The 24,541-nt window shown below is 51.1% G+C and overlaps 2 protein-coding genes and 1 pseudogene across 2 annotated transcripts; all 3 read left to right on the top strand.

Annotated features, from left to right (window-relative positions):
* The first annotated feature begins 1,377 nt into the window (after positions 1–1,377).
* FASTKD5 (FAST kinase domains 5) lies at positions 1,378–9,475 on the top strand. Its single transcript, XM_074540569.1, has 2 exons — positions 1,378–1,476; positions 6,720–9,475. The coding sequence occupies exon 2, from the start codon at positions 6,759–6,761 to the stop codon at positions 9,123–9,125; it is 2,367 nt and encodes a 788-aa protein (XP_074396670.1). The 5' UTR covers positions 1,378–1,476; positions 6,720–6,758; the 3' UTR covers positions 9,126–9,475.
* UBOX5 (U-box domain containing 5) lies at positions 1,381–20,971 on the top strand. The gene is made up of 5 exons (XM_074540571.1): positions 1,381–1,476; positions 11,405–11,501; positions 12,687–13,863; positions 17,328–17,489; positions 20,620–20,971. Exons 2-5 carry the CDS (start codon positions 11,448–11,450, stop codon positions 20,829–20,831), a joined length of 1,605 nt encoding a protein of 534 aa, XP_074396672.1. The 5' UTR covers positions 1,381–1,476; positions 11,405–11,447; the 3' UTR covers positions 20,832–20,971.
* LOC141729231 (5S ribosomal RNA) lies at positions 1,674–1,782 on the top strand (annotated as a pseudogene).
* Positions 20,972–24,541: the final 3,570 nt, after the last annotated feature.

The following is a 24,541-nucleotide window of genomic DNA, read 5'->3' as shown; positions in this document are numbered from 1 at the left end:
GCAATACAATTAGAGTAATAATAATTTGGACAATTAGGGTTAGGACAATATGAGACAATAGAAACAAAGAGTTATGGACAGTCCAGGTACCTCTTTCTGGGCAAAATAAGCCAAAAAAAAGACCCACGTTAACAGAGGATTAACCCTTAACAGCAACAGCCTGTTGCATATTCATACACCTCATACATGATGCATAAATTCCATTCAAACACAGGATTCTGTCTGGTCAACTTCTTCCTGTGAACCCTGATGGCGCTTCAGGGCTGAGTGAGGCAGGAAGCCGTTCATTTCTTCTGATAATGGAGCACTAAATTCTTTTTCTCTGAAGGATTCAGGTGGCCTGTGGCTGCTATCTCAGTGCAGGTAGCTCATTTCTCTCTTTAAATAAAGCATCTTACATAGCATAGTTTCTATTTTAACATTTTGTTATTACCTAAAACTATATTTAACACACTACTTGAGAAAATTAATACAGCATAACTTTCTAACATAACACATATGATATTCATTTTAATATTTGCAGGAAGCTGATCATAAAATACGCATTTTTCACACTGGGGACACAGAAAGGACATCCCTGGGTGTGCAGGTACCCAGCAAGTTTCTGTGTTCTGTAACCACAGCCTCACAGAGCCACTGTTGTATTTGGGTTGCCCCCAGACGAAGGAAGGAATGATGAATCTGACTCCATGCTCTCAGAAGGCTAATTTGTTACTTTATGATACTATTTTATATTAAAGATTGCTATACTAAACCACACTAAAGAATACAGAAAGGATACTTACAGAAGGCTAAAAAGATACTAATGAAAACTCATGACTCTCTCCAGAGTCTTGACACAGTTTGACACTGATTGGCCAAAGAGTGAAAACAATTCACATGAAATCAATGAAACCTGTGGGTAAACAATCTCCAAACACACTCCAAAGGAGCACAACACAGGAGAAGCAAATGAGATAAGATTTGTTTTCATTTTTCTCTGAGGCTTCTCAGTTTCCCAGGTGAAAAACCCTGGGTGAAGGGATTTTCCAGAAAATGTCAATGCCACAAGCCACACAACACTGTGGGTGGGAAGGGCCCTCAAAGACCCTCAATCCACTCCCTGCCATGGCAGGGACACCTTCCACTATCCCAGGTTGCTCCAAGCTCATCCAACCTGGCCTTGGGCACTACCAGAGCTCCAGGGACAGCCACAGCTTCTCTGGGCGGTCCGAGGGCCCGGGGGCTCAGAGCGGCCCTAGGCCTGTCATGGCGCCGCCCACAGTGCGCCACGTGACTCTGCGCTGTCACATGATCTTTCCCATCATGTGACCATGAGGGGACAGGGGGCACGCGCCGCTGGCGCCACCCGCCGGCCGCGCGCGCCCGCGCCGGGAACCGGAAGTTGCGTCACCGCTGCGCGACCGGAAGCGGCGGGAGGAGGCGAAGGGGGCAGGAGGAGGAGGAGGCGGCGGCGGCGGCGCCGGAGCGGCCCCGGTGAGTCCCGGCCCCTTCCGTGCCCATTCCCTTCCCCTGCTCATCCCCGTTCCCCGTTCTCTTCCCTTCTTCCCGAGCCGCCCCCTCAGCCGGCGGGGCCACCCGCGTCCTGCTCTGGGCTGCATGCCCCAAATACCTATAGGTGTATATTTATATAGGTGTATATTTATACATGTGTATATTTATATAGGTGTATTTCCCATGGCCATAGCACCCTGAGAGCGCCCGATCTCGGAAGCTAAGCAGGGTCGGGCCCGGGCAGTACTTGGATGGGAGACCGCCTGGGAGTACCGGGGGCTGTAGGCATTTGTTTTAGAGGAGCGTGTGAAGGAGCTGGGGTTGTTCAGCCTGGAGAAGAGGAGGCTCAGAGGTGTCCTCATTGCTCTCTCCACCTTCCTGAAGGGAGGCTGGGGACAGGTGGGGTCGGTCTCTGACAGAACCAGAGGACACAGTCTCAGGCTGCATCAGGGAAGGGATAGGTTGGATATTAGGAACAAATTTTTCACCAAAAGAATAATAAAGTACTGGGATGCTCTTCTTAGGGAGGTGGTGGAATCACCATCTCTGGATGTGTTTAAAAAAGCCTGGCCATGGCACTTGGTGCTGTAGTCTGGGTGAGGTGTGAGGGCATGAATTGAACTGGATGATCTGAGAGGTCTCTTCCAACCTCATTGCTCTGATGTGTGTATGTGTACATCTGTGTGTGTGTGTTGTTTGTGTGTTTGTGTGTTCATGTGTTACGTGTCTGTAGCTGCGGCCATAGGGGTGAATAATGGGGCTGGGGCTTCCAGCCTTGCCCTGGGAGAAGGGAATTGCATAAAAATGCTCCAGGGCTGGAGCCCCTCTGCTCTGGGGCCAGGGTGGGAGAGCTGGGGGTGCTCACCTGGAGAGGGGAAAGCTCCAGGGGAGAGCTCAGAGCCCCTTGCAGGGCCTGAAGGGGCTCCAGGAGAGCTGGAGAGGGACTGGGGACAAGGCGTGGAGGGACAGAACACAGGGAATGGCTTCAGAATGAAAAGGGGGAGATTTGATTAGGATATTGGGAATTAGGAATTGTTCCTCGGGAGGGTGGGGAGCCCTGGCACAGAGTGCCCAGAGAAGCTGTGGCTGCCCCTGGATCCCTGGCAGTGCCCAAGGCCAGGCTGGGTGAGGCAGTGGGAGGTGTCCCTGGCCATGGCAGGGGGGTAGAATGAGATGATCTCTAAATCCCTTCCCCCCCAAACCATTCTGTAATCTCAGAAGAGAAGGAAAAAGCACAAACAACCCAAAAAGTGACAATTCTGTGCCCTGACATCACAACCTTTTGGGGAAATAAAATCCCTTTTGTGCTGCCCCCCTCTCCAGCCCAGCCCAGGAGTTCACTCAGGCTCTTGGCCAAAAGGAGCTGCTTTATCCCCAGCGTTCATCCCCTGTTCACTCCTCACACATCCTGAGGAGCTTCCCTCAGGCTTCCAAAAGCCCCTCAGAGTGTTCCAGAAGCCCCAACAGCATTTTTGGGATGCACCAACCCCCCATTGCACAGGGCTGAGCCCCTGGCTGGGTGCCATTCCCCTGGGAATGTTCTTTTCCAGCTGTGACACCCAAACATGGTGTTCCCATGCCTGAGCAGCTCCTCCAGGGGCATTCCCAGCCTGCTGGGCCCAGCTCCAGAATTCCCTGGGCTCCTTGGGGCTGCTGGAGGAGGGGAAAATTCTGCACAGAGCTGGGGAGGAGTTGGGATGTGAGGTGGGAGGAGGAAGGAAAGGAAGGAATACACATTCCTAAATACAACCAAATTGTAAACCTAATTACCCATAAAAAAAACACTTTCCACTCAAACCCTAAACAGCAACGTACCTTTACCCAAATCAAACAAAAAATCACTCATACAATAACCCTTAACCCAATCAAAACGAAACCAAATATAAAAAAATCTACTCTACAACCACCAACCATAGTTTATCCTAAAGCCTTTAACAAAAAATACCTGGGGAGACTTGAAAGCAACAAAATTTAACATTTTAAAATTTAGCTTGGACTTTAAAATTTGAAAGTCCAAGCTACAAAAATTCCAAAATGGCTACACTCCCACAAAAAAAAATTAACAACCTATGAAAATAAAGGGAAGGGGAAGGGGAAGGGGAAGGGGAAGGGGAAGAAAGGAAAGGAAAGGAAAGGAAAGGAAAGGAAAGGAAAGGAAAGGAAAGGAAAGGAAAGGAAAGGAAAGGAAAGGAAAGGAAAGGAGAAAGGCAAGGGGAAAGGCAAGGCAAAAATGGAAAAATTGCTCAAGGTGAAAAGAAGTAAATCCATGGAAGGTGTGGGTGGAGCTGAAAGAGAAATGGGCTGGAAACTGGAAAGATCACAAAGATTTGCCCATGGAAAAACCACTTGGAGCAGCCCCATTGCCTTTGAGGGTGCCTGGAACTGTCTTGTCCCATCGCAGGCTGGCTCAGCTGTGTCTGGTCTTCTCTTTTTGCTGGATTTGGAGCAAAGGAGGAGAGAAGCAGCCTCTGCACTGCCTGGATTCCCAAATGTGTCACAGCTCCACAGGCAGTCCCTGCAGGATATTCTTAGCAGCACATTCAGAGCCTTCCCCAGGCCTTTGATTGATTCCCTGCCTTTGAACTGGGGCTGTTGCTGCTGGGAGGGGCTCTGGGAGCAGCAGGGCTGGATTTCCTGGGAAAAGCACCTTTCACAGCAAGGAGGAGTTGGTTTGTATCAATAACTCGGGTTTTGTTAGCAGAAAAATGGATAAAAATACTCAGAAGTCGAATCAGATAAGGAAATCTCTGGGAAAGGCTCACCTGGATCAACCTCCTCTTGTTCAAGATGATTTTGGGAGCTTGATCCAACCTCTGTAATGGTCCAGGCTGTGTGAGGTGCTGCAGGAGAGGTTGGAGGGATTTCTCCTTCCCCAGACAGATGCTGTCTGAGCTTTGTCCCCTGTCTCCAGCATCTGTCACCTGAGGCCACTTCAATCTGGACACCACAGCCAGGAGAGCCAGGAATGATCATTTCATCAGACATTCCTTGAGCTGGGCAGGAGAACTTTGAAATTCTTGGTTTGTGTTCCCTGTCCAGCTTCTGAGGAGGCTTTTCCATTCGCTGCCCCTCAGACAGCCAGGAAGGGGCAGAGCCTGGCAGGATTTGACTCCTCATGCTGGGATGGGACGGTCAGAGCCTTGGAGCAGCCTGGGGGCTGTGGGACAGAGCCTGGTCTGCTCCTGGGGCAGCCTCAGGGTGTTTGGAGATGCAGATCAGGTGCCCAGTGTGTTGTTGAGCAGCTCACAATATTTACAGATCACCCTAAAACCACATTGGCCTCTCTTGTAGCCTCCTCCTTGCATGGCTCTCCCCACAAATCCACATTTCAGTTTGCCTTTTCCTTCCCCCCAGTCCAGCTGGGTTTTTCACCTCTCTGCTGGGGTGGTTTCTGCTCCAGCAGCTTCTCCTCCCTCTTGGCTGCTGTTTGCTGCCTCCAAGCTCTGCCCAAGGAGCAGAGGATGCAAAATGTCCTCATTTCTTCAGTGACACAGAGAAGCAGTGCATGTCCCACCCCTGGACGTGTCCAAGGCCAGGTTGAGCAGGGCTTGGAGCAACCTGGGATAGTGGAAGCTGTCCCTGGATCATGGGGGATGTGGAGATCCTTACACACCAAAAAAAAAATCCAGTTTATGCTGCTCACACACCCCAAACCCTCCTCTTGTACCCCAAAGTGCCCTTTTTGCTGCTGCAAAACTGAGTTTGCCTGAACTGATGCCACATCTTGCTGCATCCCTGCTCAGGAAGGGATCCCTGTGGATACCAGCAGAGCTCCCAGGGCTGTCCCTGAGGATTCATCTCCATTTGTGTGTGGGGAGCACAAAATGTTTTGCAGTGGGAGCATCTCTGCCAGGCTTTGCCTTTCTGATTGCCCAGCTCCATGTGGGACTGAGGGTTGTTTTTTTTTTTTTTGGCTGGGATAAGGATTTGAGGGAAAAACCTGACACCTGGTGCTGTATTTTATTTTTTTAATCAGCATTTCAAGGGTGGTAAACAGGGCTCAGTGCAGGCTGGCAGCACCCAGCTGGACTCCCACGGATTTCTCATCCTCACCCTCCGAGCTGTAGCTGTTTCAGGCAGGAGTTAGGAAGGCACCAGCCATTTTTAAAACCTCCTGTACCCTAAAACTCTTGGAAATGCTCTCAGATCTGAAGCTCAAAGCTCTGCTCCTGGGATGTAGCATCACGGAATGATTTGTGTTACTTCTCCCCTGCTCTTCCCCCACATTTCTTCATTTCTCCAACCTCCACCTGCAGGTTCTGGGCCAGATTTCACTCTCTGCTCTGGTTCTGTGTAGGCTTTGCTCCACATTCTGTCTCCAGGTGCAAAGGGCAGTGTGGCACCCTGGATGTTTGGACAACTTCTCAGGTGGTGGTCAGTGATTCAGACTGACCAAAGCAGCAGAATGCTCTGTCTGAACACACAAAACCTCTTGAGCTGCAGCTCTTCTACAAAAACACATTTTCATTGTTCAGAATGAAGGAAAAGCAGCTTGGCTCTCTTAAATATGAAAAAAAAATTTTTTTTCTTAACTTTCCTAATCTGTGCCAGGTTCCTTGTGTCTGCTGAGTAGCAGATTGTGCCTGGCTGTCTTCTACTCCAAGCCCAGCTCTCGTGGGTGCTCATCCTGAGCTGCCTTTGCATGAGGTGACATTTCGTGGTGGCTTTGAGGGACCCAGCTGTCCTGACCAGTGCCACCTCCCTAAAGGATTGATTAAAAGGTGCTGCCTGTGAGGTGCAGTGTAGGACTGTGCCCTTTGCTGATGGAGTGACAAAACTATCTTTTGTCTCCTTAAAAAGCAAATAAGCTTAGAAGTTTCTCTCTTGGATTAGGTGAAAAAGGCATCTTATAGGACTTTGGGGACTTCACCTCAAACTTAGGGATAGCCAATTGGACAGGAGCCAAAAAGTCCTGCCTGAGCAGTTTATTAGAAAAAGAAGAGAACAAAAGGAAATAATCACTTTTGTGAGGTGTTTTACCAGGGACAGGAGGGCCTCTTGCACCTGGATTGGTTTTTCTCTGTAAAGAGTTTTGTTATTTTGCCTTTTATTAAAACTTCTTTATTTCCAACAATGCCACAGAAGCCATCCTGCTGATTTTATGCCTTCTGAGGTGGCTGAGCTCTCTTGGGTGTGAAATAGATCTCCAAGAGCTGATGAGAGCTGGCTCAAGGAGACTCCTATTTCAGTGGAGGCCACTGACTCTCCGTCTGCCCTTTTTTCAGTACCTGGAAGCAGCTCTGAGCCCCACTAAGTTGAGACCCATGGCTACGGTGCTAATGTGCCGAAGATTGCCCAGGCTGAGCAGGGCGACGGCGATTTCCACCACAGCCAAGCGTGGGAGCAGCAAAAGCCAGAAGGAAAAGAGAGATAAACCAGGAGCAGCCAAGACTGGGACTCACTCAGGGGCCACAATCCAGCTGCTGAAGCCCCAGGACTACAGAGTGCTGTACAATCCAGCTGCCTATGCCAAAGGCAGGGCTGGCTCCCAGCAGCACGGGGACAGGGACAGCAGCCAGGCCCTGGGTGACCCATTCACCAGCCCTGGCGCTGCACAGGCTCCACAGACGTTCCCCACTGCCTCTTCCCAAGCTTTGTCACCTGGCAGGAGTGCCCTGCCCAAGTCCAGCATGCTCCTGGAGCAGAGCAGGCTGTGCAAGGAGGATGGAGAGAAGGAGAAGCGGGAAGTGCACGACTCCAAGGAGGACCCGCGCACGTTCCAGAAGGGCAGGCCTGAGTACAGAGCTCTCACCTGTGACAGCGCTGAGCCAGCACAGCCCCTCCCTGCAGAGGAAGGGGACAGGATTTTACAGAGTGTGGCGGGCTGTGAGGACAGCCCTGGGCTTCTCAGGGATTATTTCCTCCAGCTGAGCCGTTTGCCGGCGGAGCGCCGCGCGGCGCTGGGGTCGGATGCCAGGTTCAGTGCCCTGTGTCACCGAGCTGTCACGGCCATCAGGCTGTTCAGCACCCCAGATCTCATCCACATTTTAAAGGCTTGCGTCCCCTTGGCCGTGCCAGCCTCCCACCCCCTGCTCAACGCGTGCGAGGCCGAGTTCTGCCGCCGGGCGTGGGACATGGGCCTGGAGCAGCTGCTGCTGGTGGCGGATTGCTGGCGCTGCCTGGACCGCAGCGTGCCCTCCTACCTGGGCATCCTGTTCAGCTATGCCAACCTGCACTGGAAGGACCTCACCCTGCCCCAGTTTGTGCAGCTCCTCTACATCGTCGGCGAAGGCCGGAGGTCGCCCGCGGACTTGGCGCAGAAGGTGGAGAGCACCATCCTGAAGCACTTGGACGCCTTCACCTTGGAGGAGCTGGGTGCCATCTGCTTGGGGCTCTTCAAATCCCTCAGTGGGATTTCTGAGCACGTCATGAGGAGGATTGCAGACAGGGTGGCCCTGCAGATGGAGGACATGAGCACCTACGCCTTGGTGAACGTGCTCAAGATGCTGCGCTACACGCGCATGGACCACCTGCCCCTGATGAGGGAGCTGGGCAGGGTGATTCCTGCTCGGATCCCTGCCACAAACATCCAGGGCATCATGCACATCACTCTCACCTACTCATCCCTGCACTTCTTTGATGAGGATGTTTTGGCTGCTGTTGCCACCTCGTTGCCTTCCAAGGTGTCCTACTGCCGGAGCAAGGACGCTGCCAAATTCCTGTGGTCGTTTGGGTGCCTGGACTATGAACCTCCCAACGAGGAGGAGTTTTACTCCAGCCTGATAAAGCAATTGCATGCAAAACTCCATGAGTTTAGCAAGTTTCCAGAGCATCTCCTTACTGCTCTGCTTGGCCTGGCTTTTGTCAAACGCTTCCCAGAGGAGCTGATAGACTTTGCTTTGAGGGAGGAGTTTGTCCAGAAAACCAGAGGTAGCAAATATGAGCTCAACAAGGACCTGTTCACCCTTGGTAAGAGCGTTGAAATCGAGTGCCCCACCTACCAAGGCAGCCACCTCACACCTCAGCTTTGTCAGGAGTTCTCTGAGATGGTCTCAAGCTTTGCAGAGAGGGAAATCTACGTCAGGCCTGAAATTGTGGAAGCCACATCCCTCCTGGAGAGCATGTTGGGAGGCCCTGAGTATGTGAAGAACCACATGATCCTGCCCCACACCAGGTCCAGCGACCTGGAGGTGCGCTTGTCCACGGATGGACGTCCCATCCCTTTCAACTTCAAGGCTCCTGTGGCAACCAAGAAGCTGAGAGACATGGGAGTTAATCTGACAGATGATTTAATGTCTCAGCTCATACAGGGGAGAGCTCATAACCAGAGTCCCACAGAGGTGGAGAATGAATCCAGGATTCCCAGCCAGGAGAGAGGGGACACCACGTATATGGGTGGAGCTCTTCCTGCAGGTGCTCCATCCCAGGCTGAGCCTAAAGCAGGGCTCTGGCAGCCTGGGGAGGTGAGGCTGGCACTGCAGGTGTCCAACAGGAACCACTTCTGCTACGGCTCCAGGCGGCTGCTGGGGCTGCACTGCCTGAAGCGGCGGCAGCTGCGGCTGCTGGGCTACGCCGTGGTGGAGCTTCCCTTCTGGGAGTGGTTCCCTCTGCTCCGGCGCACGCGCTCCGAGAAGCTCAGCTACCTCCACTACAAAGTCTTCAGCCCAGCACTGCTCACCAGGGCTGCCTAGTGGGGGAAAAGAGCCTCCCAGTGCATCATTCCTGGGTACTGGGGTACTGGATAAAATGGTCTCAGTTGCTCTGTGAGGCCATTTCTGCTCTGGTGATATCTGTACTTCCCATACTCTCCCATGCTCAGCTACCTCCACTACAAATTCTTCAGCCCAGCGCTGCTCACCAGGGCTGCCTAGTGGGGAAAAGAGCCTCCCAGTGCATCATTCCTGGGTACTGGATAAAATGGTCTCTGAGTGGTGGCTCAGTTGTGTTCTGTGTGGCCATTTCTGCTCTGTACTTCCCGTGCTGTCCTTTTGTACCTGGATCCTCAAATGCTTCCACCACAAATAAAAGCTCCTGATGATTCCTTTTGCTCTGTGGTTGCTTCTTTCACCACCCTAAATGAGAGTGGTTGGATTTGGGGCTGGGATATTTAGTCATGAGGCTGAGCTGGGTGCCAGGAGCACACACAGAGCTGTTTCCTCGTGTTTCCATCCCCATGGGGCTGGGGCTGGGTTTCTCCTTTAGGATGGAATGTGGATACTGAGTGGGACTGAGGCTTGGGGTGCTCTGACCTCAGGACATTCATTGCATGCTCCAAGGACTTTATTTGATGTCCACAATGCAGCAGCTCCATAGTCCCACACAGGACACCAGGAAGAGTTGTGGTGACAAACCCCAGACAGTCTGGTTTAAAATTCCTTGTCCAAAACCACTGAGGATTTTTTTCAGGTCTGTGTTTCACTGCCTCAGTCCAAAGATCTTTGTTCACCTTAGGGAAGGCACACACTGAAGAGAGAGAGAGGAAAAAAAACCCAGCCATGGGTAAAAGCAACTCAGTGACTCAACTTTAGCCATGAGATTTGTAGCAAAGTCTTTCAGCAGAAGGGAGTGCAGTGAAAACATAGAAGAAAATATGAAGCAAATAAATAATTTTCTTACTGAGGTATTGAGACTGGAAAAATTAACCTAAATCTCTCAAGGTAACAAACAAGAAGAATCCTATAAAATACCATACAGAGCTCCTCATGTTGCAGTTTCAGCCCAGGAAAGAGAGGAGAGACAGAACAGGGGGAGAATCTTGAGTTTTCCCAAGGAAGGGAGCAAGCAGAGTTCGTTTGCCACTTTTCATAACACCACTGCTGAGGGCCAAGTGAATTTTCCAGTTTTGGCTCAAAATGAGGCCAAAAGAGCAGTTTTGAGGCACAGCCTGTAGTTGAATTGTCAGTCTCCTACAAGATGTGAGTGCCAAAGTCAGACCAGGTTAAGCAATTCCCCACTGGCAGCCCAGTTCTGGAAACCTCTCAGAAAACCAGGAAGGTGATGTTGGAGGAGAGTTGGTGTGTGCTTGTCCTGCTCCTTGAGGAGCTGGAATTGCTCCTGATGGCTGCCAGACCAAATTTTGGGATAGAAGTGCCTATTCCTTATGTAAAGTTCCCACCTGCTTCATTTTCAAGGCACTGTAACCAAGCCCTGCTCCCTGCAGGTGTCAATTCCATGTTGGGTTGGGTATTTTTTTTGGATTTGTGCTTTGAATTCCACCTTTCTCCTTGCAGATGCAGCACAGGGAGCTCATTAACTCTGCCCCCAGAAGGCCAATTTGATTTGGGCTGAACCAAGAGATCAGTGGGAAATCATTAAAGAGCTGCTTGTTCTTGAAGGAGGCAGCGAGTCCCTGATTTGCAAGGTTGCCCAGGGCAGTGACATTTTAAAGCTGGGGTTAACATGAGGTTAAAGCTCTCACCTCCCAGATAATTTCATTCTTAAAAGGGATCTGAGACAGCCAATTCCAGTCACTTTTTTTTTCAATGGGAAAGGAGGTGTGTTCAGTTTTTTTAATGAATGCTGGCAGCAGGATTTGGTGTTGACATCTCCCTCAGAGCTATTCCATGCCCTCTGCTCCCTTGGAGTTATTTAACACCAATTATTAATATTTGTGATTAATCTTGACTCACTGTGACAGCCTCCTGTGCTCTGCTGGTTTTCTACACCTACAGAACTCCTGCATCTTTAATAAACCTTCAGGTCTAATTGCTGGTCTGTTCATAGGTGGTTTTAGTTAAAATAGCCTTTTGCTTTTTCTCCCCAGGTTCACTAATTAATATTAATGTGATTTTTTTCCCCTCAATCTCATCTCTCCACCACATTCATTTGGGTTTATATTGGCTTCACCTCCTGGACTCAGATCTGAGCTGCATTTTAGGAAGTCCCAAGCCTGTAACTCACCCAAAACACAAGATCCTTTCACTGCTCATGGATATTCACTTCCTTTATTTTTAATTTCTTTTTTTCCAAGCTGACTCTGATGCTCAGCAAGTGACCTCTGTCCAGCTGCCAAGATGGTAATAAACGTCTGTCTCCCACAGTTCAAGCCAAGAATTCACTGCAACAAGGTAAAACAGTGAGGAGGGGGTTTGGGGGAGTGGGAGGGATGCAGGGATTAAATGGAATTATCCTGGGGGGGAGCTGGTTCACTGCTCCTCTGGGATAATCAGCATCACTGCTCTGATGTGGCACACACTAAATACTGGAGGGAAAAGCCCCAATTTTGCAGGATCTCCTAACCAGACATCTTGCTGTGCTTCCAGGTGTAAGTTCTTTGACTTGAGATCCCTCTTCCCTGCAATATTCCAGCTTTCCCTCTGCCCATTGGAACTCACAGCTCTTGATAATGTTAAATTATCAATTAACGTTACATTGTGAAATGATAACTCGGTGAAGTTACTTTCCAAGTAGTTCTGGTTTCACTCAGCACATCAGAATCTCCTTAAAAAACTCAGCTTTCATTCAAATCTGGTTTTTAGTTGTAAGTTTGCCCACCAAAATCCAGGACAGCCTGAGCTGTGTAAATACTGTGCTGCTGGAATTTGCTGTGGAGAGACCCAGCCACGTCCCAGAGGTTTGGTGTGATTGTCATGATCAAGACCATGTTAAACAGGTAGAATAAATAGATTTTCCTCATTTTTATTCGTCCATTTAGCAAATGCAGCAGATTTCTCAGGGCCTGGGGCATCCAGGAGAGGGAATGGATTGAACCAGGCTGCCCAGGATCAGAGCAAGGGTGGGATGGGATGTTCCAAACCAGACCCAGCCTGGATTGATGGATCTCCCTCAGGGATGGCTGGGGTGGCTCCCAGAGGCTGATTAACATCCAGAGTTCCTCTGGGACCCTGTAACTGTGATTCCAAGTGCATTTCCACATGGATAAGTAGGCACAAAGGAAATCAGGAGACTCCCACCTGAAAAGGGAGACTGGAAAAGGAGACACGCTCATCCTCTGCTCCCAGCCACCCTCTCCTCCTTGATTTATTTCACTGACCCAGCCAAAACCACAAATTATCCCTAATTTTCCACTCTTCCAGCAGTGAAGTCAGGTCTGCCCATGGACACAGAGGGGATGGAGGAGGGGGGGAGTGGAAGGAGTGGTGGATCTGCTCTGCCTTACAGCAGGGTCTGAGCTGCACAGAAACCTCAGCCTTGGCTCCTGGTTGATGTCATCCTGAGAATCTCTGGAAGTGAAATTGCCTTCCTTGTGTTTCCTTGCTCCACCCTGACCCCAGTTTTGGTCTGGCACACAGATCTCTGCCGATGGCTACGAGGTGGAGAACCTGATCTCCGAGGACCTGGCCAGGAGGAACCGCGGCTTCCGCAGCGAGTACTTCATCAAACCCCCGGTGCACGTCACCATCTCCTTCCCCTTCAACGTGGAGATCTGCAGGATCAACATTGACATCTCCTCTGGGGGCTACCAGACCTTCTCTGGCCTGGAAATTTACACCTCTACCTCATGCAACAAAACCTCTTGGCAGAGCCCTGAGGGGCAGTGCTCAGGTCTGGCCGGGCAGCCTGTGTCGGACAAGGACACCTTCACCCTGGTGGGCAAAGCTGTCTTAAAAAATCAGAGCAAAGTGACTTTTGGCCACAGAGGCTTCAAGCCAAGGCCTCCCTTCCATCAGATGGAAAATGTCTTCTCCTACCCCGGCTCGGTGTCCCAGGATCTCTGGAACAAAGGGCCGGCCTCGCTCAGCAATGTGTCCCACCTCAAAATCTGCATCACCCACGTGGCCGGGGGCGGCCTGCCCAGCATCAAGAGGCTGGAGGTGTGGGGACAGCCTGCCAAGTCCTGCCCACAGGAGGTCATCGAGGGTATCTTCCAGGTGGCCTCCCAGTTCCTGGCCCAGGACGTGGGCAGCCTCAAGCCGGAGCTCTGGACGCCGATGGAGAGCGACTGCGTCCCCTTCAGTGCCAACGAGCAGCAGACCCTGCACAAGCTGGTGGACGTTGTCCAAGATATCCCTGAAGAATTCCTGGACCCCATCACCCTGGAGATCATGACTTTACCCATGCTCCTGCCCTCTGGGAAGGTGATTGACCAGAGCACCCTGGAGAAGTGCAACCGCAGCGAGGCGTCCTGGGGCCGCGTCCCCAGCGATCCCTTCACGGGCGTGGCCTTCAGCCAGCACTCCCAGCCCCTACCTCACCCCACCCTCAAGGCCAGGATAGACCACTTCCTGCTGCAGCACAGCATCCCTGGCACCAACCTGCTGGGCAGGGCTCACTCCTCGGAGAGCCTGGTGCCCTCCTCCATCACCATGTCTTCTCTGAAAAGGAAAATGGACTGCATGGATCAGGGCTCCCTGCAGCCACCCTATTTTTCTGCTACAAACTTACTTGTCACTTCTACCTCAGAGAACAGTGCTAAAAAAATGAAAACTGACAGTGATTCCCACTTGATCCAGATGGACTGTTCCACAGGTATCATGGCTCCCCAGGTCACCTCTGTTCCCTGGGTGTTGGGACAGCCCCAGGCTGGGGTTTCAAACCTGGACAAATCCAGTGCCAAATTCCCATCTAGAAAGTTCTAGTTCTCTAGAAAACTTCCAGGCTGGGTTTGGCTGATGGAGCTGGGTCATTTCATCCACCTCCCATGTTCTTGTTCAGTGTTTCACAGCCCTTGTTTGCTCAGGTCACCCTGTTCCCCTTTTAGTTTGGATTCCCTTTCTCTTCCTTCCATGTGGAGACCATATTTTCCTCACCATCATGGTTTGAAGTTTCTTTATCCAGGGGGATTTATTGGGTCCTGCAAAAACAGGAAAAGAAATGTCTGGTGGTGCAGTGGTGATGGCACAGGGAATCCTGGCTTATCATTAGGGATGGGAAGAACAGGGATGGGACCCAGAACAAACCACAGCAAGGGAATGGAGGGACAGCTCAGCCTGGGAGAGACTTGCACAGAATTTGTGGGTGGTTAAAGCAGAAAACCTGCTAGAGGCTAAAACAGACAAGAAATGTGACTTGTGGCTGCAGGGGAAGGGATGCTGCTTTCCCTTCATCCATCCTTTCCTCAATGGTGCTGGGAATGCAAAATGTCCTGCAGATCTGGAGGCAGGGAGGCTCAGGTGGGACCTTGTTGTTGTCAAAAACTCCCTGGGGCCAGGTGGGGGTCAGGCTCTGCTTCCAGGGATCAGGGACAGGAGGGAACAGGGGTTGCACCAGGGGAGGGTTTGGTTGGATATTGGGAACAATTCCTTCACAGAAAGGGTTGTCCAGCCCTGGCACAGGTGCCCAGGGCAGGGGTGGAGTTCCCACCCCTGGAGGGATTTAAAAGCCATGAGGATGTGGCACCTGGGGACACAGGGTGTAAATCCAGGTGTGGGCATTGCACGGTTGGCTCTCTGGGCAGGTAAGCTCAGTCTCCTGCTCTGCTCTAACCCAGTGTGGTCTGTGACATGTCAAAAGGTGACCCAGAGCTGCTGGCACCTGTCACTGCCTTCACCTTTCTCCAAATCTACCCAAAACCATTTTGAGGCCAAAGCTTAGGTGGCCGTTTGATTTTAAATCAATTCTTCACTTGAAAATAATTGATGTTGGCTGGTACCAGGAAGAGTAGGGAGAAGTCAGACTGCACCTTTCTGCTCGGATCCCTCAGCCTAGAGCTCATTCCCTGCTTTAGGAGGAATCTCTGGTTGTTTTGGCTGTGGCAGCTCCCACCAGGATGTGCCCCAGCCCCACGGAAGCAGGAGCTGCCCTGTGGGTCCTGGAGCTCCCGGGGCAGCCGTGTCCATACATAAACAGAAGCAGAGTGCTCAGCCCATGGAGCTCATGCTTCTCTGGATCATCAGCCTTGATTGGTGGAGGAAATGTGCAGCACCAATTGTGAGCTCTTCCTCTGGGAGCCGCATTTAACAGAATTAATGATGCAGACAACGTTCTCTTAATGCTTCATCTTAATTAACGCCGTCGGTGCTGCACAGGGCAGCCCTGCAGGGAGGGTCCAGTCCTGGCCCTGTGGCTCACAACTGGGACAGAGAGGGAAAAACAAGTCCCACAGATTTATTAATGGTTTAAATGTTCTCTGTGAGCTGCATGGAGCAAGGCTGGGAGCTCTGGGGTGGGATCCTCAGGAGCCAGCTGAGGGATTTCAGGGAAAAACATCTTCCTGGGGTATTTGGAGTTTGGCCCTTTTTCAGTCCTTCAGACTTCTAGAGCTCCATGGGAGGAGGGTGCAGCCAGGTGGGGTTCAGGCTCTGTTCCCAGGGAACGGGAGGAAATGGCCTCAGGGTGTGCCAGGAGAGGTTTAGGGTGGTTTTAGGGAAAATCCCTTCATGGAAAGGGTTCTCCAGCCCTGAGCACAGGCTGCCCATCCTGAAGGTATCTAAAAGCCATGGATGTGGCACTTGGGGACATGATTTAGTGGTGGACTCCATGATCTTGGAAGACTTTTCCAACCTAAATGATTCTGGTCCTGTATAAGTTGGCTCTGGGACACCACATGGATGGTGGTGATCCATAGGGCGTTCAGCCTCCAGGACCCAGAGGAGATGAGGCACTGCCCCCCAAATCCCAGCCCCTTGGTGGGGAGAAGACACCTCTCAACAAAACAAGTGGCAGGGCTCCTAAAATCCTCCAAGCTTCAGAGCCAGGGCAGTGTTTGCATCACACATTCTTTTTCCCAGCATCTGCTTCTCCATCTTTTTCTTGCAGACCTGGTCCATGTTTCCCTTTGCAGACCTGATTTCTCTGTGTTCCTTTTGTAGATCTGGTCTCCATTTCCCCTTGCAGATTTGGTCTCCATTTCCCTTTGCAGACCTTCTGTTTCCCTTTGCACACCTGGTCCTTGTGTTTCCCTTTGCACACCTGGTCTCTCTGTTCCCTTTGCACACCTGGTTTCTCTGTATTCCTTTTGCACTCCTGGTTTCTCCATTCCCTTTGCACACCTGATCTCTATTTCCCTTTGCAGAGCTGGTGGTTGTGTTCCCTTTCCAGACCTGGTTTCTCTGTTTTCCTTTGCAGACCTGCTCTCTGTTTCCTTTTGCAGATTTTGTCTGTGTTTTCCTTTGCGGATTTTGTCTCTATTTCCCCTTGCACACCTGGTCCCTGTTTCCCTTTGCACACCTGTTTTCTCTGTTTCCCATTGCAGATTTTTTCTCTTTCCCTTTGCAAACCTGGTTTCTCTGTGTTCCCTTGCACTCCTGGTTTCTCCATTTCCCTTTGCACACCTGGTTTCTGTGTCCCTTTGCACACCTGGTCCTTGTGTTTCCCTTTGCACACCTGGTTTCTTTATTTCCCTTTGCACACCTGGTTTCTGTGTTTCCCTTTGCACACCTGGTTTCTCTGTTTCCCTTTGCACTCCTGGTCCTTGTGTTTCCCTTTGCACGCCTGGTTTCTCTGTGTTCCTTTTCACTCCTGGTTTCTCCATTTCCCTTTGCACACCTCGTTTCTCTGCTCCCTTTGCACACCTGGTTTCTCTGTGTTCCCTTTGCAGATTTGCTCTCTGTGTTCCCTTTGCACACCTGGTTTCTCTGTTTCCCATTGCAGATTTTTTCTCTTTCCCTTTGCAAACCTGGTTTCTCCATTTCCCTTTTCACTCCTGGTTTCTCCATTTCCCTTTGCACACCTGGTTTCTCTGTGTTCCCTTTGCACACCTGGTCCTTGTGTTTCCCTTTGCACACCTGGTTTCTCTCCATCTTCCTTTGCACTCCTGGTTTCTCTGTGTCCCTTTGCACACCTGGTGTTTGTGTTTCCCTTTGCACACCTGGTTTCTCTGTGTTCCTTTTCACTCCTGGTTTCTCCATTTCCCTTTGCACACCTGGTTTCTCCATTTCCCTTTGCACACCTGGTTTCTCTGTTCCCCTTTGCAGACCTGGTTTCTCTGTGTTCCCTTTGCACTCCTGGTTTCTCCATTCCCCTTTGCACACCTGATCTCTGTTTCCTTGCAGAGCTGGTGTCCCACGAGCAGAAGCTGTCAGAGAGCCTGGACTCTGCCCTGACCTCTGCCCTCAGCTCCATGCCCTCCTTCACGGCCAAGCTGATGAAGAGCCAGCAGCAGGCTCCAGGAGAGGGGGGCTGCAGCACGTCCTGGAGCCTGGGCACAGCCCTTGGTGAGCAGCAGGCACCTCTGGAGCACCTTTGGGAGCTGGGGCTGGGATAACAGGGAGTGTTGTTCACACCCCAGACTATGATATATTCCATATAAAAATATTGCATTGTCTCCCAGCAACCTTTGCTTCCCAATCCTTGCCTGTGTCTCAGCAGTTTTGCTGTTTTATTCCCCCTGAGGCAGCCCAGGCCTTGCTGACCCCAAAGGGGGGGGATGTTGTCCATGCCCAGGGTCAGAGCAGGCTGTGGCAGCAGTGCTGTGATGTTCCTGTGTTCTTGGCTGTCCCATGATGATCTGGGGTGGACACAGTGCTCAGTTCAGACTTTCTCAGAGCTCTGGTTTTGGGCTGAGAGGTTCAGTGGTGCCTGTGAGCTGTGTGGAGCAGGCTGGGGAGCTGCCACGTGGGTGGAGAATGAGTCTGGTGTGGGGATGCTGCAGGAGAGCTGTAAATCCAGCAAATGCTGCAGGCTTGCAGGGCTTCAGAGGGAGGGAGAGTCACTTTTTGTACAGAGTGGGCAAGGGGGAAAGTTTGTGAACTAAAGGAGCAGGGTGAGATGGGATATTGGGAAGGAATTGTTCTCTGTGAGGGTGGGCAGGCCCTGGCACAGGGTGCCCAGAGCAGCTGTGGCTGCTCCTGCATCTCTGGCAGTGCCCAAGGCCAGGCTGGACAGGGCTTGGAGCACCCTGGTATGGTGGGAGCTGTCCCTGCCCATGGAATGGGATGGGTTTTATGATCCCTTCCAACCCAAACCATTCCATGACTGTTTTAAGCACCGTGTGACATCCACCCTTAGCAGGAGCAGGTCACTGCAGCAGCAGCAGCATCCCAGGCCAGCCAGCTGTGTGTGTGTGCCCAGAATGCCACCAGGACTGAATGCCACCATCCAGGCTGCCTCACCCACCCAGCTGCTGCCCAGCCACCCATCCAGCTGTGCCTGCTTTCCCAGAATTATTCCTTTGGGGTGCAGGGGAGCTCTGGACCTTCAGCTGTCCTGGCTTCTCTTCCCCTGGGTGAGGCTCTGCTGCCCATGGCTGAGGAGGGGCTTCAGAGGGACCCTGGGAAGGGCTCTGTCTGTCTGTCTGTCCATCCATCTCCCTGTGCCTGTTTTTCCCTCTCTGCCCCTCCCCAAGCAGCTTGTGCTGTTTCACAGTGACATTCAGCTTTCTGCTGCTGTTTGAGGGCTGAGCTGGGTGCTGTGTGACAGGAATGCAAAGTGACCCCTCAGCTGTTCCCCCTGGGAATGGCTGTGCAGGAGCTGCAGGGAGGGTGATTTAATCTCAGTAAAAGTGAAAAGCCCTTTTTTACAGTCATCTGTCCTCAATTAAAAGCCTGATGGTGCCAGTGCTGGTGTGACCCTTCCCTTTCTGAGCACACCCTGCCCTGCGAGCTGGACCTTTCCCTTTCCTGGTGGCGATGGCAGCAGAGTGGCGCAGTCCTGAGTCACAGCTGTGCCCTGAGCCTGCCGGGCTGGGGCACAGCCTGGGCCTCTCACCCTCCCTGCCGCAGCCACTCCTGTCCCTCTGTTCCAGCTGGGCCAGGGCAGGTTCAGGGTCAGACTTTGGAAAGGGCTGCCCAGGAGGTGCTGGAACCACCAGGAAAGCCTGGACATGGTGCTGTTGGTTCACTCAGTAATGTCTGAAGTTTTTTCCAACTTGCTCTGATTCTGATTCTGATTCTGTGATGTTCCAACCTATTCTAATTCTAATTCTGTGATTTTCCAACCTGCTCTGATTCTGATTCTGTGATGTTCCAGCCTGCTCTGATTCTGATTCTGATTTTGATTCTGATTCTGTGATTTTCCAACCTGCTGTGATTCTGATTCTAATTCTGTGATTTTCCAACCCATTCTAATTCTGATTCTGTGATTTTCCAGCCTACTCTGATTCTGTTTCTGTGATTTTCCAGTCTGATTCTGATTTGGATTCTGTGATTTTCCAAACTATTCTGATTCTGATTCATTGACTTTCCAACCTGCTCTGATTCTGATTCTAATTCTGTGATTTTCCAACCTGCTCTGATTCCGATTCTGTGTTTTTCCAACCTATTCTGATTCTGTGATTTTCCAGCCTGCTCTGATTCTGATTATGATTCTCATATTTTCCAGCCTGCTCTGATTCTGATTTTGATTCTAATTCTGATTCTGTGATTTTCCAACCTGCTGTGATTCTGATTCTAATTCTTTGATTTTCCAACCTATTCTAATTCTGATTTTGTGATTTTCCAACCTACTCTGATTCTGTTTCTGTGATTTTCCAATCTGATTCTGATTCTGTGATTTTCTAACCTCCTCTGATTCTGATTCTGATTCTGTGATTTTTAGAACCTGCACTGATTCTCATTCTATGATTTTCCAACCTGCTGAGATTCTGATTCTGAGATTTTCCAAATGATTCTGATTCTGATTCTGTGATTCTTTTATTTTCCAACCTGCTCTGATTCTGATTCTGAGATTTTCCAAATGATTCTGATTCTGTGATTTTCCAACCTGCCCTGATTCTGATTCTGTGATTTTCCAGCCTGCTGTCATTCTGATTCTGTGTTTTTCCAACCTGCTCTGATTCTGATTCTAAGTCTGATTCTATGATTTTCCAGTCTGCTCTGATTCTCTGATTTTCCAACTTGCTCTGATTCTGTGATTTTCCAACCTGCTGAGATTTTGATTCTGAGATTTTCCAACCTGTTCTGATTCTGTGATTTTTCCAGCCTGCTCTGAATCTGATTCTGATTCTGTGATTTTCCAGCCTGCTTTTATTCTGATTCTGTGATTTTCTAACCTCCTCTGATTCTGATTCTGACTCTGATTCTGTGATGTTCCAACCTGATCTGATTCTCATTCTATGATTTTCCAACCTGCTGGACTCTGATTCTGTGATTTTCCAACCTGCTCTGATTCTGATTTTTCCAACCTGCTGAGATTCTGAATCTGTGTTTCTGTGATTTTCCAACCTGCTCTGATTCTGATTCTGATTCTGTGATTTTCCAGCCTGCTTTGATTCTGATTCTGTGATTTTCTAACCTCCTTTGATTCTGATTCTGACTTTGGTTCTGTGATTTTCCAACCTGCTCTGATTCTGATTCTGATTCTTTTCCAACCTCTTCTAATCCTGATTCTGTGTTTGTGGCCTTGCAGAGCACGGCAGGAGCAGCCAGAGCCCGGGATGTTCCTCCTGCGGCAAATCCTTCTCGTGTTACTTCAAGGCGGAGCCCGTGTACCAGCTCCCCTGCGGGCACCTGCTGTGCCGGCCGTGCCTGGCCGAGCCGCGGGCCCCGGCCTCCCCCATCGTCTGCGGGAGCTGCAGGCGGGCAGCGGCCTCTCAGGACGTCAGGAGGGTGCATTTCTGAGCCCAGCAGGACGGGGAGGAGCCGCTGCTGTGCCCCGCGTCCGCAGGGAGCCGCAGAGAGCAGAGAGAGCACACAGGACTCGCTCCAGTGGGGGTCTGGGGAGCCCGAGGATGACAAAAGCCATAGCTTCTTTATCAAGGAATCTGTATTTGTGCAGGACTGGTCTGCAGCACTGCCCCGGGGCTCAGAGGTTTAGCACAGGTGCCTTTTGGACCAGCTCAGCTTCCCCCCCTCACATCACACCGCGAGTTCGCGCCACGTTTGACCAGCAGCCAGCCCGGTTGTGGAGCAGGTAAAAGCCCTTGTGAGTGACAGCACACACAAATTCCCTCCTCTGACCTCCTCCCCTCGCCCACCTGGCTCTCCCATGCTGGAATGGGCCGTGGCTGGGGTGGGAGGAGCTGGCAGTGATCCCCCCCTGCTCATCAGACTCTTGTAGAAAAGCCATCCCATCCCACCCTCTCGGTTTATGTGTGTGAGCAGCCCAGCTCCTGGCTGGCTGATAGACATTTAAGCCTTAATAAAATGTTTAAAGTCAGGTTCTGTCTCTCTCTCTCTCTGGCTGCTAATTGGTTTCATCCTGAGGCTTAATGGTGTCATGGAGTGAATCTGTTGGCAGAGGAGGAAATGGGCTGGGAAAAGCCAAACCAGCCCTGAGGAGCTGCAGGCAGGGGGTGTCAGAGGGGTTGTGACAGCAGCTTCATCACAGGGATGAGACTCAGACATCTGAACCCATGGGGGCTTCAGAGAGAAAGAGCCAGACAAAAAAACAACTTGGATATGTTCTGTTCTGGCTATGCTGGGGTAAGGTGACATCAAAGTTTGTCACCTCCACAACCCCCTGCTGGTGCCACTTCATTGATGTGCTGGGCCATAACAGCCTCCAGCTGGCTCAGCTCGCCTTGCTCACACCTTTCTTTGCTCTCAAGAGGCACCTGAGCAGAGTTGTGGTGTTGGCAAGGAGCTGCTCATGCCCTGGAGCCCAACTTTGTGCTGATCCTGACCCTGTCTGCATCAGCAGGACTTCACAGCCCTGCAAAAATAGAAAATCACATTTCTTAAAATAATAAACACTTAGGAAATAGGCACAAAATTCCTAAAAACCCCACGATTCAGAGGCAGTAACTGCGCTCCATGGCAGTGCTGGTGTCGTGTTTGCAGTGAGCAATCCCGGGGTGATTCAGCTCTCACACCTCCCCCAGGCAAGGGGGAGGATCCCCAGAGCCAGCAAAGCCTGGATGCTTCCAAAGCCACCGGTTCTGACAAGTTTCTGCAGTGCCCAAAAGTTCCTTGTGGTGTCCTGAGGTGGGCAGGGATCCGGGTGGAGGCATCCAAAATTTCCTCCATCCCAGATTTCCTCCATCCCAAATTTCCTTCCTCCCAAATTTCCTCCATCCCACATTTCCTCCATCCCAGATTTCCTCCATCCCAAATTTCCTCCATCCCAAATTTCCTCCATCCCACATTTCCTCTATCCCAAATTTCCTCCATCCGAGATTTCCTCCATCCCAGATTTCCTCCATTCCAAATTTCCTCTATCCCAGATTTCCTCCATCCCAAATTTCCTCCATCCCGGATTTCCTCCATCCCAAATTTCCTCCATCTCAAATTTCCTTCATCCCAGATTTCCTCCATCCCAGATTTCCTCCATCCCAGATTTCCTCCATCCCAGATTTCCTCCATCTCAAATTTCTTCCATTCCAAATTTCCTTCATCGCAAATTTCCTCCATCTCAAATTTCCTCCATCTCAAATTTCCTCTATCCCAGATTTCCTCCATTCCAAATTTCCTCCATCCCAAATTTCCTTCATCCCAAATTTCCTCCATCTCAAATTTCCTTCATCCCAGATTTCCTCCATCCAAAATTTCCTCCATTCCAAATTTCCTCCATCCCAAATTTCCTTCATCCCAAATTTCCTCCATCCCAGATTTCCTCCATCTCAGATTTCCTCCATCCCAAATTTCTTCCATTCCAAATTTCCTCCTTTCCAAATTTCCTCCATCCCAAATTTCCTTCATCCCAGATTTCCTCCACCCCAAATTTCCTCCATTCCAAATTTCCTCCACCCCAAATTTCCTCCAGGTTCCCTTTGTCCTGCAGGGAGGGGCAGGAGCCACACCGAGCAGGGGTTGGAAGGAATGGGCTGGTGTTGGGACACCAGAGCAGGGCTCATCTCCACCCCACTGCAGGTTCTCAGAGCCTTCATCCCCCAATTCCTCCTCCTCAGCCCTCTGGGACCCTTGCCAGCACATTTCACCCTCTGTGTTCCCCCTTGCAGGGGATCCAGGGATGAATTTCCCACATTTTGGAGCTCAGGGAAGGATCCCCTGCCCCAGTTGGGTGTGAATCCCCCTGATCCCAGGGCACTGAGACCCCTGTGGGCAGCAGGGACCCTCTCTGCACCCCAGGGTGGGGGTGACAGAGCCAGGACCCACAGCCCTCCTGTTTCTGACAGCCCAAGGGTGACATGAGTGTGCTGTGCCAGCCCCAGAGCTGCCTTTGCTTTTGCTCTCCCCTCTCCCAGTGCTTTCCCTTCTGGTTTCCTGGAGAAAAGGAGGAAGAGGCAGGAGAGCCATGGGTGACGTGAATGGAGCACTCTGGGGACAGAGTCCTGCCCTGCACCCCAACGCTGCAGCGCAGCCCCTGGTTTGGGGTGTTTGTGCACCCAGGGCTCTCTCCCAGCCCCAACCCCATCACTGCCCTCCATGTCCCCTCCCAGAGCAGCATCCACAAACCAGCATCCCACAAACCAGCATTCCACAAACCAGCATCCCACAAAGCAGCGTGCCAAAAATGAGCATTCCTCCCTAAATCAACATCCCACAAACCAGCATCCCTCCCCAAACCAGCATCCCCCAAACCAGCACCCCCCAAAGCACCATCCCTCCCTAAATCAGCATCCCCTAAAGCAGCATTCCTCCCTAAACCAGCATCCTACAAACCAGCATCCCTCCCTAAATCAACACCCTACAAAGCAGCATCCCCAAATCAGCATGCTACAAACCAGCATCCCAAAAATCAGCATTCCTCCCTAAACCAGCACCCCACAAACCAGCATCCCTCCCTAAATCAGCATCCCCTAAACCAACATCCCCCAAATCAGCATCCCTCCCTAAACCAGCACCCTACAAACCAGCATCCCTTCCCAAACCAGCATCCCAAAAATCATTATCCCTCCCTAAACCAGCATCCCACTAAGCAGCATCCTTCCCTAAATCAGGATCCCGCAAACCATCATCCCACAAAGCAGCATCTGTCCCTAAACCAGCAACCCAAAAATCATCATCCCTCCCTAAATCAGCATCCCTCAAAGCAGTGTCCCACAAACCAGCATCCCTTCCCAAATCAGCATTCCACAAACCAGCATCCCTCCCTAAAGTAGCATCCCAAAAATCATCATCCTTCCCTAAACCAGCACCCTACAAACCAGCATCCCTCCCCAAACCAGCATCCCACAAAGCAGCATCCCTCCCTAAACCATCATTCCCCAAACCAGCACCCCTCCCCAGATCCCCCACATGGATGCCACAGCAGGTTTATTTCCAGCCCCAGGCCTGTGCTCTCCCTGGGAGCTGGGCAATGGAATTGATTGCAGCCTGAGCAATTTCCTCTAATGCTGTCCCTTCAAGCATCATATTTTTTTTTGGACAAATCCATCCCTTGTTGGTCAGTGACCTCCCTGTGTGACATCCACAGCCCGGCAGGGTGG

Source organism: Zonotrichia albicollis, chromosome 5, assembly GCF_047830755.1.
Source record: "Zonotrichia albicollis isolate bZonAlb1 chromosome 5, bZonAlb1.hap1, whole genome shotgun sequence".
Classification (NCBI taxonomy): Eukaryota; Metazoa; Chordata; class Aves; order Passeriformes; family Passerellidae; genus Zonotrichia; species Zonotrichia albicollis.
This window is presented reverse-complemented; position numbering and strand designations above follow the sequence as displayed.